General features: G+C 43.7%; 1 protein-coding gene across 2 annotated transcripts in view; it reads right to left on the reverse strand.

Moving 5' to 3' along the window:
• SNX9 (sorting nexin 9) overlaps positions 1 to 16,647 on the reverse strand; it is a 240,724-nt gene that overhangs the window by 18,421 nt on the left and 205,656 nt on the right. For both annotated transcript variants that reach the window (XM_068231862.1, XM_068231861.1), the window contains exons 13-14: positions 14,770 to 14,847; positions 13,109 to 13,185 (exon numbers count right to left, since the gene is read on the reverse strand). In XM_068231862.1, the coding sequence (XP_068087963.1) occupies positions 13,109 to 13,185; positions 14,770 to 14,847 (155 nt within the window). The remainder of the gene's footprint in view (positions 1 to 13,108; positions 13,186 to 14,769; positions 14,848 to 16,647) is intronic.

Below are 16,647 nucleotides of genomic sequence, written 5' to 3' on the forward strand. Positions count from 1 at the left end.
CACGCCCACCTCTAGCACAGTTAAGTATATAAATGAGTGCATTGCACATGTTCAGAGAGTTCGTTTGGTAGCTAGTGAAGGTGTTTTTAATTTCCTTTTTTCCCATTTAGTTGACTCTTGGGTTTTTGGATTAGTTCCCACTAGACTGCTTATAAAAACTGGCATTTTGCATGGTAGAGTAGGACTCACCAGATTGGGGACACTTTGGCGCAGTTGGTGAGCGTAAGCGCGTTAAAGCGTATGCATGCAGTATATATATATATATATATATATATATATATATATATATATATATATATATATATATATATATATATATATATACATACACACACACATACACCCACACACTATCTATCTATCTATATATATACATATATATATATATATATATACATATATATATATATATATATATATATACACATATATATACAGTGATGTGAAAAACTATTTGCCCCCTTCCTGATTTCTTATTCTTTTGCATGTTTGTCACACTTAAATGTTTCTGCTCATCAAAAACCGTTAACTATTAGTCAAAGATAACATAATTGAACACAAAATGCAGTTTTAAATGATGTTTTGTATTATTTAGTGAGAAAAAAAAAATCCAAATCTACATGGCCCTGTGTGAAAAAGTGATTGCCCCTCTTGTTAAACAATAACTTAACTGTGGTTTATCACACCTGCGTTAAATTTCTGTAGTCACCCCCAGGCCTGATTACTGCCACACCTGTTTCAATCAAGAAATCACTTAAATAGGAGCTATCTGACACAGAGAAGTAGACCAAAAGCACCTCAAAAGCTAGACATCATGCCAAGATCCAAAGAAATTCAGGAACAAATGAGAACAAAGTACTGTAATTGAGCTCTATCAGTCTGGTAAAGGTTATAAAGCCATTTCTAAAGCTTTGGGACTCCAGCGAACCACAGTGAGAGCCATTATCCACAAATGGCAAAAACATGGAACAGTGATGAACCTTCCCAGGAGTGGCCGGCCGACCAAAATTACCCCAAGAGTGCAGAGAAAACTCATCCGAAAGGCCACAAAAGACCCCAGGACAACATCTAAAGAACTGCAGGCCTCACTTGCCTCAATTAAGGTCATTGTTCACGACTCCACCATAAGAAAGAGACTGGGCAAAAACGGTCTGCATGGCAGATATCCAAGGCGCAAACCACTTTTAAGCAAAAAGAACATTAAGGCTCGTCTCAATTTTGCTAAAAAAACATCTCAATGATTGGCAAGACTTTGGGGAAAATACCTTGTGGACCGACGAGACAAAAGTTGAACTTTTTGGAAGGTGTGTGTCCCGTTACATCTGGCGTAGAAGTAACACAGCATTTCAGCAAAAGAACATCATACCAACAGTAAAATATGGTGGTGGTAGTGTGATGGTCTGGGGTTGTTTTGCTGCTTCAGGACCTGGAAGGCTTGCTGTGATAGATGGAACCATGAATTCTACTGTCTACCAAAAAATCCTGAAGGAGAATGTCCGGCCATCTGTTTGTCAACTCCAGCTGAAGCGATCTTGGGTGCTGCAGCAGGACAATGACCCAAAACACATCAGCAAATCCACCTCTGAATGTCTGAAGAAAAACAAAATGAAGACTTTGGAGTGGCCTAGTCAAAGTCCTGACCTGAATCCTATTGAGATGTTGTGGCATGACCTTAAAAAGGCGATTCATGCTAGAAAACCCTCAAATAAAGCTGAATTACAACAATTCTGCAAAGATGAGTGGGACAAAATTCCTCCAGAGCACTGTAAAAGACTTGTTGCAAGTTATCGCAAACGCTTGGTTGCAGTTATTGCTGCTAAGGGTGGCCCAACCAGTTATACGGTTCAGGGGGCAATTTCTTTTTCACACAGCTCCATGTAGGTTTTGAGTTTTTTTTTTCTCACTAAATAATAAAAACCATCATTTAAAACTGCATTTTGTGTCCAATTATGTTATCTTTGACTAATAGTTAACGGTTTTTGATGAGCAGAAACATTTAAGTGTGACAAACATGCAAAAGAATAAGAAATCAGGAAGGGGGCAAATAGTTTTTCACACCACTGTATATACACTACTTATATTTTAAAGGTACGGTATTTTGGCCCCAAAACATACTTACCAGATCCTGCCGCCACGATCCTCTCCTCCTCCGCCTGACTGCCACCATCCGAGGGTCCCAGCCATCCCATCCAATATCCCGGCTCTTGAGGGTCCCAGCCGCCGGATCGTCTTCACTGCAGACTGCAACCATATGGTAATCATGCGCTGCCGCCCCGCCAACATCCTCCACAGTAACGGCGTCCTTTTCCTAGTTGCAGTGCCCCCTTCTGTGTGACGAGCGGCACACATGCGCCAGGGTCACGCACGACGTCAGGCGCAAGTGCGACGCTCGTCACACAGAAGGGGGCACTGTAACTAGGAAAAGGACGCCATTACTATAGAGGATGTCAGCGCGGCAGCAGTGCGCGATTACCGCATGGCTGCAATCTCCAGTGAAGATCCGGCGGCTGGGACCCTCAAGAGTCGGGATACTGGATGGGATGGCTGGGACCCTCGGATGACCACAGCTATGGTCCTCAGATGACGGCAATCAGGCGGAGGAGAGGATCGCGGCGGCAGGATCAGGTGAGATGCAGCAGAGGTGAAGTGTACTATAGTTTGTGTTGGCTGCAGGATTTAGTTAGTGAAGCGTAGTGTAGTTGGTGGTGGTAGCAAGGGTTAGTGAAGAGAAGTTGGTGGGGGCAGCAGGGGTAAGTGAAGTGTGGTGTAGCAGGATTTACTGTAGATGGGCAGTGTAGCTTAGATAGAGGCAGTTTTGGGGGGTTTAAAGGTCCATAAGACGCCCATGCACCATAGACGCACCTAGGTTTAGTTTTTTTTTCCCCTGATTTTTGCCCTCTAAATCTAGGTGCATCTTATATGCGGGAGTGTCTTATATTCTGAAAAATACGGTAAGTTGTGTTAGGTGCTCATGCAGAGATTTCTAGCCATAGTTCCGGACAGATATAAAATACTTTCAACTATTCACACAAAGCTGAAACATCAGTTTTCTTAGTAAATACATTGTAGCTATCTAACATAATAACTAAGCTCTAATATTTCTTACCTCCTGTAGGTATGCTATTTCAGTTTCAAAACAAGAAAAAGACAAATAAAACATAGCTATAAAGTAACTAACATTATTTGAGGTTGAGAACTAGTTTAATTAAAGTTCACTGGAAAGCTGAGTATAATGCTATCAGGGGATCAGCCCTTCCAAAAATTCCTAATATTGGCACGGCCACTGTACTTCTTAACCTCTTTCCGACCGCGTTACGCCGATGGGCGTGGCCGCGACGGCAGCCCCAGGACCGCCTAACGCCGATTGTCGTAAAGTCCTGGGGCCAGCTAATGCAGGAGATCGAGCTATTGCCGCTCGGGAGACTGTTAGATGGTGTGATCGCCGTCTATTTCTATGTACAGAGCTGCGATCGGCAGCAGCGCTGTACTGGGGACAGCCGTGTCACACGGCTGTCCCCCTGGGGGACAAGGGAGTGATCGGCTCTCATAGGCAGAAGCCTATAACAGCCGATCGCCGTAATTGGCTGGCTGTGGGGAGGGAGGGAGGGAGAGAAGGTACAGTTGTTGTTTTTAAAAATGCCAACAATAATATTTATAAAAAAAATAAATAAGCATGGGGGGAGCAATCAGACCCCACCAACAGAGAGCTCTGTTGGTGGGGAGAAAAGGGGGGGGGATCACTTGTGTGCTGTGTTTTGTGGCCCTGCAGCTTGGCCTTAAAGCTGCAGTGGCCAATTTTACTCAAAATGGCCTGGTCACTAGGGGGGTTTAGCCCTGCAATCCTCAAGAGGTTAAATTATATACAGATAGTCAATATCTGACGTTCAGAACTACTGTGGCTGATTGATCTAAAAGCTATCTCATGAACAATCCCTGTAGTAAGCTCCCTTTTTTGTTCTATTGAAAGAGTAATCCAAGACTTGAAAAAATATTCTATTGCAAATAAAGACAGTCTTAAGGTGGCCACACACGATACAATAAAATGATCAATTTTTACAGCAATTCGATAAATATGATCGGATCTCCTGAAAAAAATCAAAAGCTTTTTTTTCATTCAACTCAAAAATTGGATTTCCCGGTTTTTCGACTTATTAACCACTTAACGACCGCTCACTGCACAGGGGCGGTCGGAAAGTGGAAGCCCCAAGGACCGCCGTACACACAGCGGCGGCGGTCCTTGTATACTGTATACATCTGTATACAGCTAGCTTACCCCCTAATCCCCCTCTGATCACCTGTCTATCACCTGTCCATCACCCCTCAGCACCCCCACCCATCAGAGCAGACTTTAACTGCCCCGCGGGGGCAACCGATCACCTGCCCAGACCCTCGATTGCCCTCAGACCCCCCTCCTGATTACATCCCCTGCGCATTGTTTACTTCTGTCCTCCCCAGCAATCACTAACTGATCTTCGCATTGTATTTGACTGTGCTGTGATTGTATTTCATTGTGCTGCAATTGTATTTGATTGTCCCGTGATCGGCTTTGATTGTCCCGTGATTGCTTGATTGCCTCTGAGACCCCACTTCCCGCCACCCCCAACCCCACCCTCCCCCCCACCACCTCCAACCACCACCTCCAACCACCACCTCCAACCACCACCTTCCGAGTGCATCAGATTTGCTTGTGCTGTGATTGGATTCGATTGTGCTGTAATTGTATTTGATTGTCCCGTGATCGGCTTTGATTGTCCCGTGATTGTTTGATTGCCTCTGAGACCCCACTCGCCACCACCCCCAAACTCCCCCACCCCAGATCATCCCCCCGTTACTATCCTAGTGATCTAAAAACAGTTATCAGTGAAAACTGACACTTTTTTAGTATCACTAGTGTTAGCAGTTAGGCAAGTTAGCTAGGCCCCTTTGTTAGGGTCAGTTGGTGCCCAGCCCACTGCACCGCATTCACCGATTAGTCGCCGATTAGCGGCATCACTGTCGCTAATCAGCATTGGTACTATATAGTATCTAGTGATCATTCCTGATCGCAGACAGATCTATAGCAGTACATTAGGGTCACCTTAGTGTAGGCTCCACTAAAAACGCAGGCCTGATCGTTCGCCCGCACTTGTGTTCAGCCGCCCCACTGTAGTGACAGATTTTTTTTTCTTATCACTGCAAAAACACTAGCTGTGGCGCTGTAAAGATCAGTTTTGATTTTTTTTTTATCAAAACTCAGTGACCACAGCTTTCTACCTCTCAAATACTCCCTTTTCCTAGGTAGGTGCTCTTTTTTTCTGGGTAGTCTCGGAGGAAAACCCCATAAATTTAGCAGTCCACAATGGCAAGAAGGGGGATTTCCGATGAGGAGGTTTACAGGTACATGGACCAGTCGGATGAGAGCGTTTGGGAAGACTCAGCCGACGAATCATCCGGGTCCGAATTCGAACCTGTGTAAAGCAGTGGTTCTCTGACCGAAAGTGATGACGAGGTTTTGGTCCCGGCTAGAGCTAGGCGTACCAGACCCCATGTCATTAGACCGCAGGTGGCGCAGGATCCGCCTCAAGGGCAGCAGGGTAGTGCTAGCGCTGATGAGAGTTTTCTTAATGAGGCAGGCACCAGCAGCGCAGCATCTCCTGGACTTAGTACCAGTACTTCCGTAGACCCTGGTGAAGTGGCGAGCGCCAGCATGGAAGTTGAAACTGGTACGGTGGCACGTGCAGTAGTACCCCCGTCGCAGCCACCAAGGAGAAGACGGGCCCGTAGTACCCATAGACTCCCAGAGGTGCTGGCAAATCCAGATTGGCAATCCCCTGATTCCGCCGCACCCGTAGTGCCCCCTTTCACCGCCCAGTCTGGAGTCCAGGTGGCGACAACTCATCTAGGAACGGCTCTAGACTTTTTGCAGCTGTTCATCACCCAAGTTCTCTTGGACTTAATTGTGGTTGAGACCAACCGTAAAGCCACACAATTCATCACCGAGAACCCGGATAGCAGCTATGCCCAGCTTCCGGTGGAAACCAGTCGAAGTTTCCAAACTTAAAATCTTTTTGGCCCTTATCCTTCACTTGGGACTAATGAAACAGAATGTACTGCGGTCGTATTGGTCTACGAACCCAGTACATCATGTTCCCTTGTACCCTGCTGCCATGTCCAGGACACGATTTGAGTCCATCCTGCGCTTCCTGCACTTCAATGACGACAAAACCAGTCATAAAAAGGACCACCCTGCTTATGACCGGCTCCACAAAATTCAGCCCCTCATAGACCACCTGTCATCAACATTTGCAGATGCTTATACCCCTGAACAGAACATCTGCGTAGACGAGTCCCTCTTACGCTTTACCGGGCGCCTTGGCATCAAACAGTACATCCCAAGCAAGCGCGCCCGGTATGGGGTGAAACTGTATAAGCTCTGTGAAAGGGCCACAGGCTTTACATGTCATTTTAGGGTCTATGAGGGAAAAGACTCAAAATTGGAGCCAGTCGGATGCCCTGACTACCTGGGGAGCAGTGGAAAGGTTGTGTGGGACTTGGTGTCACCCTTGTTCCAGAAGGGGTACCATCTTTATGTGGACAACTATTACACAAGTGTGGCCCTCTATCAGCACTTAAAGAGACACTGAAGCGAAAAAAAAAATGATGATATTATGATTTGTATGTGTAGCACAGCTAAGAAATAAAACATTAAGATCAGATACATCAGTCTAATTGTTTCCAGTACAGGAAGAGTTGAGAAACTCCAGTTGTTATCTCTATGCAAACAAGCCATTAAGCTCTCCAACTAAGTCTTAGTTGTGGAGAGGGCTGTTATCTGACTTTTATTATCTCAACTGTAAGTGAACTGTTTACTTTAGGAGAGGTCATTACTTCACAGACTGCTCTGAAAGACTCATTTTGAATGCTGAGTGTTGTGTAATCTGCACATAATATAGAAGATGCAATGTTAGAAAAAACACTATATACCTGAAAATAAAAGTATGAGAATATTTTCTTTGCTGCTAATCTTCTAGTAATTATTCATAGTACACAACCAATTCACTATATCATATTTTTTTTTTCGCTTCAGTGTCTCTTTAAAGTTAGAAGGAATCCGATGCTGTGGCACTGCGCGGCCCAGTCGCCAGGGCTTTCCCCAACAGCTCGTTACCACCAGACTTGAACGGGGGCAGAGGGCCGCCTTGCGTACTGACGACCTGCTCGCGGTTAAATGGAAGGACAAGAGGGACGTTTACTTTCTGTCCACCATTCACACAGACACGACAGTCCAAATTCAACGGGCAACTGAGGTCATTGAAAAGCCCCTTGTCGTCCACGAATATAATGTCAACATGGGAGGGGTGGACTTCAATGACCAGAGGTTAGCGCCCTATTTAATTTCCCAAACAAGACGCTGGTATAAGAAAGTGTCTTTTTATCTGATTCAATTGGCAGTTTACAACAGCTTTGTTCCCTACAGTAAGGCTGGGAGAACTGGATCTTTCCTTCAATTTCAGGAACAGATCGTTCTGGACCTCCTGTATCCAGGAGGTGCCAGCCCCCCCCCCCCCCCCCCCCAAATGCAACTAGCCGACTGCATGGAAGGCATTACGTCTATCAGCTTCCGAGTACCCCAGGTCAACGCATCCGAAGAAAACGTTGTCGTGTCTGCAGCAGTGCTCTAGAAGAAGGACTGACACCAGTTTTTATTGTCCCAAATGTCCTGACCAGCCTGGCCTATGCCTAGGGGAGTGTTTTGAGAGGTACCACGAGCAGGTACATTATTAGAACCTAGGGAACTCCAGACACAGGAGTAGGCACACACTCAGTGGTATTTCGCACATTGTCCCAGGGCCTATGATGATACTTTAATGCCACACAGAGTCATCTATATTGGCAGGCATATTGCTGTATACTACAGGCATAATGCTGTATACTAAAGTTCTGAGGCCCAGTCACATAAGTTGTTGGCTCACCCTGAGTGCAGGGTGGCACGGTGTGTCTCTCTCCTGAGGTTATCACTGCCATTGATGTGGAGGAAGATCTGCCATTGATGTGGAGCAAGGTATGTTTGCCGTTCATTTTTCCTTTCAGCCCAGAGTGCATTACCCGTATACCCAATATAAGGAGTATAGCAGAAACTCCTAATACTGGCCATACATGTAATGATTGCAGAGACCCTAAAATGCCAGGACAGACTCCACAAATGACCCTATTTTGGAAAGAGGACACCCTAAAGTATTCTGTGAGGTGCATGGCGAGTTCATAGAGGATTTTAGTTTTTGTCACAAACAAGTTAGCAGATTTTTTTTTTTTACAAAGTGTCATTTTCCGTTAACTTGTGACAAAAAATAACATTTTCAATGACTTCACCATTCCCCTCATGGAATACCTTGTGTATTATTTCAAAAATGGGGTCATTTGTGGGGTTTGTTAACTGTCCTGGCAAGTGGGTAGGTACTCATTGGACTCTGGGCCCCTTAGCGCAGTTAGGGTGCAAAAAAGTGCCACACATGTGGTATCGCCGTACTCAGGAGAAGTGGTATAGTGTATTTTGAGGTGTATTTTTACATATACCCATGCTGGGTGGGAGAAATACCTCTGTAAATGACAATCTTTTTATTTTTGTTTACACACAATTGTCCATTTACAGAGATATTTCTCCCACCCAGCATGGGTATGTGTAAAAATACACCCCAAAACACATTGTACTACTTCTCCCGAGTACGGCGATACCACATGTGTGGCACTTTTTTGCACCCTAACTGCGTTAAGGGGCCCAAAGTCCAATGAGTACCTTTAGGATTTCACAGGTCATTTTGCGGCATTTGATTTCCAGACTACTCCTCACGGTTTAGGGCCCCTAAAATGCCAGGGCAGTATAGGAACCCCACAAATGACCCCGTTTTAGAAAGAAGACACCCCAAGGTATTCTGTTAGGACTATGATGAGTTCATAGAAGATTTTATTTTTTGTCACAAGTTAGCGGAAAGTGACACTTCGTGAAAAAAAAAACAATAAAAATCAATTTCCGCTAACTTGTGACAAAAAATAAAATCTTCTATGAACTCACTGTACTCCTAACAGAATACCTTGGGGAGTCTTCTTTCTAAAATGGGGTCATTTGTGGGGTTCCTAAACTGCCCTGGCATTTTAGGGGCCCTAAACCGTGAGGAGTAGTCTGGAAACCAAATGCCGCAAAATGACCCTTGAAATCCTAAAGGTACTCATTGGACTTTGGGCCCCTTAGCGCAGTTAGGGTGCAAAAAAGTGTCACACATGTGGTATTGCCGTACTCGGGAGAAGTAGTATAATGTATTTTGGGGTGTATTTTTACACATACCCATCCTGGGTGGGAGAAATATCTCTGTAAATGGACAATTGTGTGTAAACAAAAATCAAAAGAGTGTCATTTACAGAGATATTTCTCCCACCCAGCATGGATATGTGTACAAATACACCCCAAAACACATTATACTACTTCTCCTGAGTACGGCAATACCACATGTGTGGCACTTTTTTGCAGCCTAACTGCGCAAAGGGGCCCAAAGTCCAATGAGCACCTTTAGGCTTTACAGTGGTGCTTACAGATTAGCACCCCTAAAATGTGAGGACAGTAAACACACCCCACAAATGACCCCATTTTGGAAAGTAGACACTTCAAGGTACAAAATATAGGTAAAAGGCTGCGCATCCCTGACCCAATACTGTACAATTGAATGGTTAATCGCTGTGGCGCACACCGCCCCCCCTGGACTAAAATGTACACCCGCATCCAAACAATGCAATACTGGTCTATGGAGAAATTTTAGCTTCCATCATAGTTTTGCATGCAAAAATATAGATATACTGGACATCTGCACCAACGTTGAGGTAAATCTCCAGAGCAGATGTCCTAACACTAAACTGACCTAAGTTAAAAGCAAATGTCTTTACCCTGGCAGCAGCTACGCTAAAATGTGTAACTTACATTCAATACAGACAGCAGAAAACAAAGCAAGCGCTCACCAATATGGGCCGCATCTGAATGACTCACCACCTCATATGCACCGCTTAAATAGCTCAAATACACACTCAGCAATCAGACAGATGCAAAACATATGCAAAACTAAACTAAATACTTACCATGCAAAACAGGATAGCACAATGGGTAAAGACATTTGCTTTTAACTTAGGTCAGTTTAGTGTTAGGACATCTGCTCTGGAGATTTACCTCAACGTTGGTGCAGATGTCCAGTATATCTATATTTTTGCATGCAAAACTATGATGGAAGCTAAAATTTCTCCATAGACCAGTATTGCATTGTTTGGATGCGGGCGTACATTTTAGTCCAGGGGGGGGCGGTGTGCGCCACAGCGATTAACCATTCAATTGTACAGTATTGGGTCAGGGATGCGCAGCCTTTTACCTATATTTTGTATCCACAGTTCTGTAACTACCAGGCTAGCAGCACCCATTGTGCTATCCTGTTTTGCATGGTAAGTATTTAGTTTAGTTTTGCATATGTTTTGCATCTGTCTGATTGCTGAGTGTGTATTTGAGCTATTTAAGCGGTGCATATGAGGTGGTGAGTCATTCAGATGCGGCCCATATTGGTGAGCGCTTGCTTTGTTTTCTGCTGTCTGTATTGAATGTAAGTTACACATTTTAGCGTAGCTGCTGCCAGGGTAAAGACATTTGCTTTGAACTTAGGTCAGTTTAGTGTTAGGACATCTGCTCTGGAGATTTACCTCAACGTTGGTGCAGATGTCCAGTATATCTATATTTTTGCATGCAAAACTATGATGGAAGCTAAAATTTCTCCATAGACCAGTATTGCATTGTTTGGATGCGGGCGTACATTTTAGTCCAGGGGGGGCGGTGTGCGCCACAGCGATTAACCATTCAATTGTACAGTATTGGGTCAGGGATGCGCAGCCTTTTACCTATATTTTGTATCCACAGTTCTGTAACTACCAGGCTAGCAGCACCCATTGTGCTATCCTGTTTTGCATGGTAAGTATTTAGTTTAGTTTTGCATATGTTTTGCATCTGTCTGATTGCTGAGTGTGTATTTGAGCTATTTAAGCGGTGCATATGAGGTGGTGAGTCATTCAGATGCGGCCCATATTGGTGAGCGCTTGCTTTGTTTTCTGCTGTCTGTATTGAATGTAAGTTACACATTTTAGCGTAGCTGCTGCCAGGGTAAAGACATTTGCTTTTAACTTAGGTCAGTTTAGTGTTAGGACATCTGCTCTGGAGATTTACCTCAACGTTGGTGCAGATGTCCAGTATATCTATATTTTTGCATGCAAAACTATGATGGAAGCTAAAATTTCTCCATAGACCAGTATTGCATTGTTTGGATGCGGGCGTACATTTTAGTCCAGGGGGGGCGGTGTGCGCCACAGCGATTAACCATTCAATTGTACAGTATTGGGTCAGGGATGCGCAGCCTTTTACCTATATTTTGTATCCACAGTTCTGTAACTACCAGGCTAGCAGCACCCATTGTGCTATCCTGTTTTGCATGGTAAGTATTTAGTTTAGTTTTGCATATGTTTTGCATCTGTCTGATTGCTGAGTGTGTATTTGAGCTATTTAAGCGGTGCATATGAGGTGGTGAGTCATTCAGATGCGGCCCATATTGGTGAGCGCTTGCTTTGTTTTCTGCTGTCTGTATTGAATGTAAGTTACACATTTTAGCGTAGCTGCTGCCAGGGTAAAGACATTTGCTTTTAACTTAGGTCAGTTTAGTGTTAGGACATCTGCTCTGGAGATTTACCTCAACGTTGGTGCAGATGTCCAGTATATCTATATTTTTGCATGCAAAACTATGATGGAAGCTAAAATTTCTCCATAGACCAGTATTGCATTGTTTGGATGCAGGCGTACATTTTAGTCCAGGGGGGGCGGTGTGCGCCACAGCGATTAACCATTCAATTGTACAGTATTGGGTCAGGGATGCGCAGCCTTTTACCTATAATTTGTATCCACAGTTCTGTAACTACCAGGCTAGCAGCACCCATTGTGCTATCCTGTTTTGCATGGTAAGTATTTAGTTTAGTTTTGCATATGTTTTGCATCTGTCTGATTGCTGAGTGTGTATTTGAGCTATTTAAGCGGTGCATATGAGGTGGTGAGTCATTCAGATGCGGCCCATATTGGTGAGCGCTTGCTTTGTTTTCTGCAGACACTTCAAGGTATTTAGAGACGGGCATGGTGAGTCCGTGGCAGATTTCATTTTTTTTTGTCACAAGTTAGCAGAAATGGAAACTTTTTTTTTTTTTCTTGTCACAAACTGTCCTTTTCCGCTAACTTATGACAAAAAATATCTTCTATGAACTCACTATGCCTTTCAGTGAATACTTTGGGGTGTCTTCTTTCCAAAATGGGGTCATTTGGGGGGTATTTATACAATCCTGGAATTCTAGCCCCTCATGAAACATGACAGGTGGTCAGAAAAGTCAGCGATGCTTCAAAATGGGAAAATTCACTTTTTGCACCATAGTTTGTAAACGCTATAACTTTTACCCAAACCAATAAATATAGGCTGAATAGGTTTTTTTTAATCAAAAACATGTTTGTCCAAATTTTTCGTGCTGCATGTATACAGAAATTTTACTTTATTTGAAAAATGTCAGCACAGAAAGTTAAAAAAAAATCATTTTTTTGACAAAATTCATGTCTTTTTTGATGAATATAATAAAAAGTAAGAATCGCAGCAGCAATCAAATAGCACCAAAAGAAAGCTTTATTAGTGACAAGAAAAGGAGGTAAAATTCATTTAGGTGGTAGGTTGTATGAGTGAGCAATAAACCGTGAAAGCTGCAGTGGTCTGAATGGAAAAAAAGGGTCTGGTCCTTAAGGGGGGTAAAGCCTGCGGTCCTCAAGTGGTTAATATACACACACTAGCAATTTTCTAAGAGTTTTCAATCATTTTTAACATAACTGGGGAAAAATGTAACATGTGTGTGGTACATTGGTCATATTTTTTAAATGTTACAATCAGTCAGAAAAAAATGATTGCAATTGTTAAATTGAACAGATATTTAAAAAATTGTATGGTGTGTGGCCACCTTAAATCTTTTCCTGCTAATTTCATGACACTGCAGTTCCAGGCAGCTTATGGTTCTACATTTTGTGTCTCACCTGCTCCTCCACCAAACTGGCAATTTCTTCATATGTTTTCCCTGCTTCTGTTATGGCGTTGTTTAAATCTGTTTCACCTATAAAATACAAGTGAACAATTACTAACACTGATCATCATAAACAATATCCTACACGCATGCACGCGCGCGCGCACACACACACACACACACACACACACACACACACACACACACACACACACACACACACACACACACACACACACACACACACACACACACACACACAATCACAATCTATCTATCTATCTGTCTGTCTGTCTGTCTGTCTGTCTGTCTGTCTGTCTGTCTGTCTGTCTGTCTGTCTGTAGTACAATACAATCAGTGCAGGTGAATCGCCTCTGTTTCAACTATGTAAACAATGCTCAAGTGAATATAATCAATACATAGCGCAAATATTCTGTGCTCTTGGCCTTCACAGACAGGACCAACATAAACTTGTCTGTTGTTCAATATACTTGTCTGCTGCTTACACAGGGGATAGCCCACCACCAACTAAGGCCTTGCACTTAAAGGGACACTTAAGTCAAACAAAAAAAAATGAGTTTTACTCACCTAGGGCTTCCAATAGCCCCCTGCAGCTGTCCGGTACCCTCGCCGTCTCCCTCCGATCCTCCTGGCCCCGCCAGCAGCCACTTCCTGTTTCGGTGACAGGAGCTGACAGGCTGGGGACGCGAGTGATTCTTCGCGTTCCCAGACACATTAGCACCCTCTATGCTGCTATATGGTATATGATATATGCTATAGCAGCTTAGATGGCGCTATTGTGGCCAGTGACACGAAAAATCACTCGCGTCCCCAGCCTGTCAGCTCCTGTCACCGAAACAGGAAGTGGCTGTGCCAGGAGGATCGGAGGGAGACGGCGAGGGTACCGGACAGCTGCAGGGGGCTATTGGAAGCCCTAGGTGAGTAAAACTCTTTTTTTTTGTTTGACTTAAGTGTCCCTTTAACGGATCATAAGGGCACACTGAATTGATTCTAAAGGATCCAATGGTCCGTTTGAACGGATCCATTCTGCACGACCCGCAAGTTTGGATCTGCAATAATTTTTCTGGATCAATGGATGCATTGCATTGACCGTGCGTCGGAGATGGAAAACTAAAACTGACAGTGCCAGTGTGACCTGGGCATTACTGAAAGACACTAGTGACCGGGGCTAGCTGTGCAGATGGGAAGAGCCGGAAGAAGGTCCTCCAGCACCCAAGGCTGAGACACCAAAGTGCGCCCCTCCATCACTCCCACCCAAGCCCTCACACACTGATTGCTATTAGACTAAGAGGCCCCCAGGTTCCCCAACATCTTAATCTCTAGTTATGTGGCTTGCGGTCACTGCCATGTATCCCCTTTTCTTATTTCTCTCTGCCACAAACACAATATGCGACCCCTCCTACACTGAGCCCCAAGGCTGGAGCCTCTCTCATCTTGGCCCTGCCCCGATTTAGGGTCTCCCTCACCACAAACAAACAATTTCCAAGCTCCAGTCTCCAGTACAATCACCTCAGACACCTATGTACGCAGCAGACACATATGAGTAACAGAGAGGTTTATGCAAAACCTAGCTGAGGGCCAAAAGCACTGACTACTTACACTATACATTGTTTATATTTACATATAAGATAATGCTCCATAAGTTTGCAGTACCTTTATACCCGCTTGTGCCGAAGACCAGTGATAAATTCTGCAATGCTTTTCCAATCTTCTGATATTCCTTTGGTAGAGCTATTTAAGAAAGTAAGCCAAACACGTAGAATTTTATCAGTCATTTGGTATATAACTAAATCGTAACATGGAACATAAAATGAACAAAGTGCCACAAAGTGTAGCAAACTTCTAAAAGGAAAAAAAGATAATTCACAAAACCTAGCAATAAAATCATTTCACTGTAGTACAAAGCTCCAGTCTATTGATTATATTTAATACTGTAACATGTGGGGTGCAGTAAATTCCTTAGCCAATATTTTGTTGCCAATATGTAGAAACCTTTAAGCAGCACTGTGGGAGTTTCAATGCGTTTTAGTAAAGCTTCATCCACATGCTACACTGAACTTTGGCGTCTGTTAGAGGCAGGAATCTAGCATGTGTACAGGTGTCCCCTGATGCACTTTAAAGATCTGGTATGCTGGATCTTGGCATGGTTGAGCTCATGGTTCCCCTCCTTATTCCATTTGCTGGAAGACACTCGATGTTTGTATGAATTTGTGTCTGTCTGCCTAATGCCTTTGTGTCTGACTAATGTGAAGGAGAATGTAGCAACCGCTTTTTCATTCCACCTTCACGCATGGACTAATATGCAACATCAACCATCATTCCACCTGCACACATGGATTAATATGCAACATCAACCACACACTGCCGTGTCTCCACCTTAGACTGAGCAGTTCCTACTTACAAAAAATACTTGTGAGTTCAAAGTCCTGATATCAGAGGGATCTTTGTGCACAGTGTCTTTTGCAGTATCTTGTCTATTTTTCCAAAATCAGCTTACCGTAAGTCACACTTAGGCGACATTGGTGTTCAGGGTGTCCGCAAAAAAGATGTTCACAGGAAACAGGTGGCCTTTGAATTGCCTTGCAACATCAGTATCGATCTTCCTGGTTGGAACTACATGAAGAACAGTGATGAAGCAGCTTTCAAATGAATCCACCAGCACAGATTGACAGCATATTGATCCAGGATCAGCAGCATCACCCTTGGTCTTCTTGTAGTTCCAGCCAGGAGGCGCACGGGAGGATCAGTGCTGCTGCCCAATTTGAGTACACTGTAATTCATTTGTGGAGTACTCTGCCTAAAGTTTGGGGGCTGCTCTGCATTATGGTTTTGGAGCCACTTATTGCTTTGAAGGTACTCTGTACAGTGGGATGCAAACTTTTGGGCAGCCTTGTTAATCGTCATGATTTTCCTATATAACTCGTTGGTTGATATGATAAAAAATGTCAGTTAAATATATCATATAGGAGACACACACACAGTGATATTTGAGAAGTGAAATTAGGTTTATTGCATTTACAGAAAGTGTGCAATATTTGTTTAAATAAAATTAGGCAGGTGCATACAATTGGGCACTGTTGTCATTTTATTGATTCTAAAACCTTTAGAACTAATTATTGGAACTCAAATTGGCTTGGTAAGCTCAGTGACCACTGACCTTCATACACAGGTGAATCCAATTATGAGAAATAGTATTTAAGGAGGTCATATGTAAGTTTCCATCCTCTTTTAATTTTCTCTGAAGAGTAGCAACATGGGTGTATCAAAACAACTCTCAAATGACCTGAAGACAAAGATTGTTCACCACCATGGTTTAGGGGAAGGATACAGAAAGCTGTCTCAGAGATTTCAGCTGTCTGTTTCCACAGTTAGGAACATAATGAGGAAATGGAAGACCACAGGCTCAGTTCAAGTTAAGGCTCGAAGTGGCAGACCAAGAGAAATCTCGGATAGACAGAAGCGACAAAAATGGTGAGAACAGTCAGAGTCAACCCACAGACCAGCACCAAAGACCTACAACATCATCTTGCT

Source organism: Hyperolius riggenbachi, chromosome 4, assembly GCF_040937935.1.
Source record: "Hyperolius riggenbachi isolate aHypRig1 chromosome 4, aHypRig1.pri, whole genome shotgun sequence".
Lineage (NCBI taxonomy): Eukaryota > Metazoa > Chordata > Amphibia > Anura > Hyperoliidae > Hyperolius > Hyperolius riggenbachi.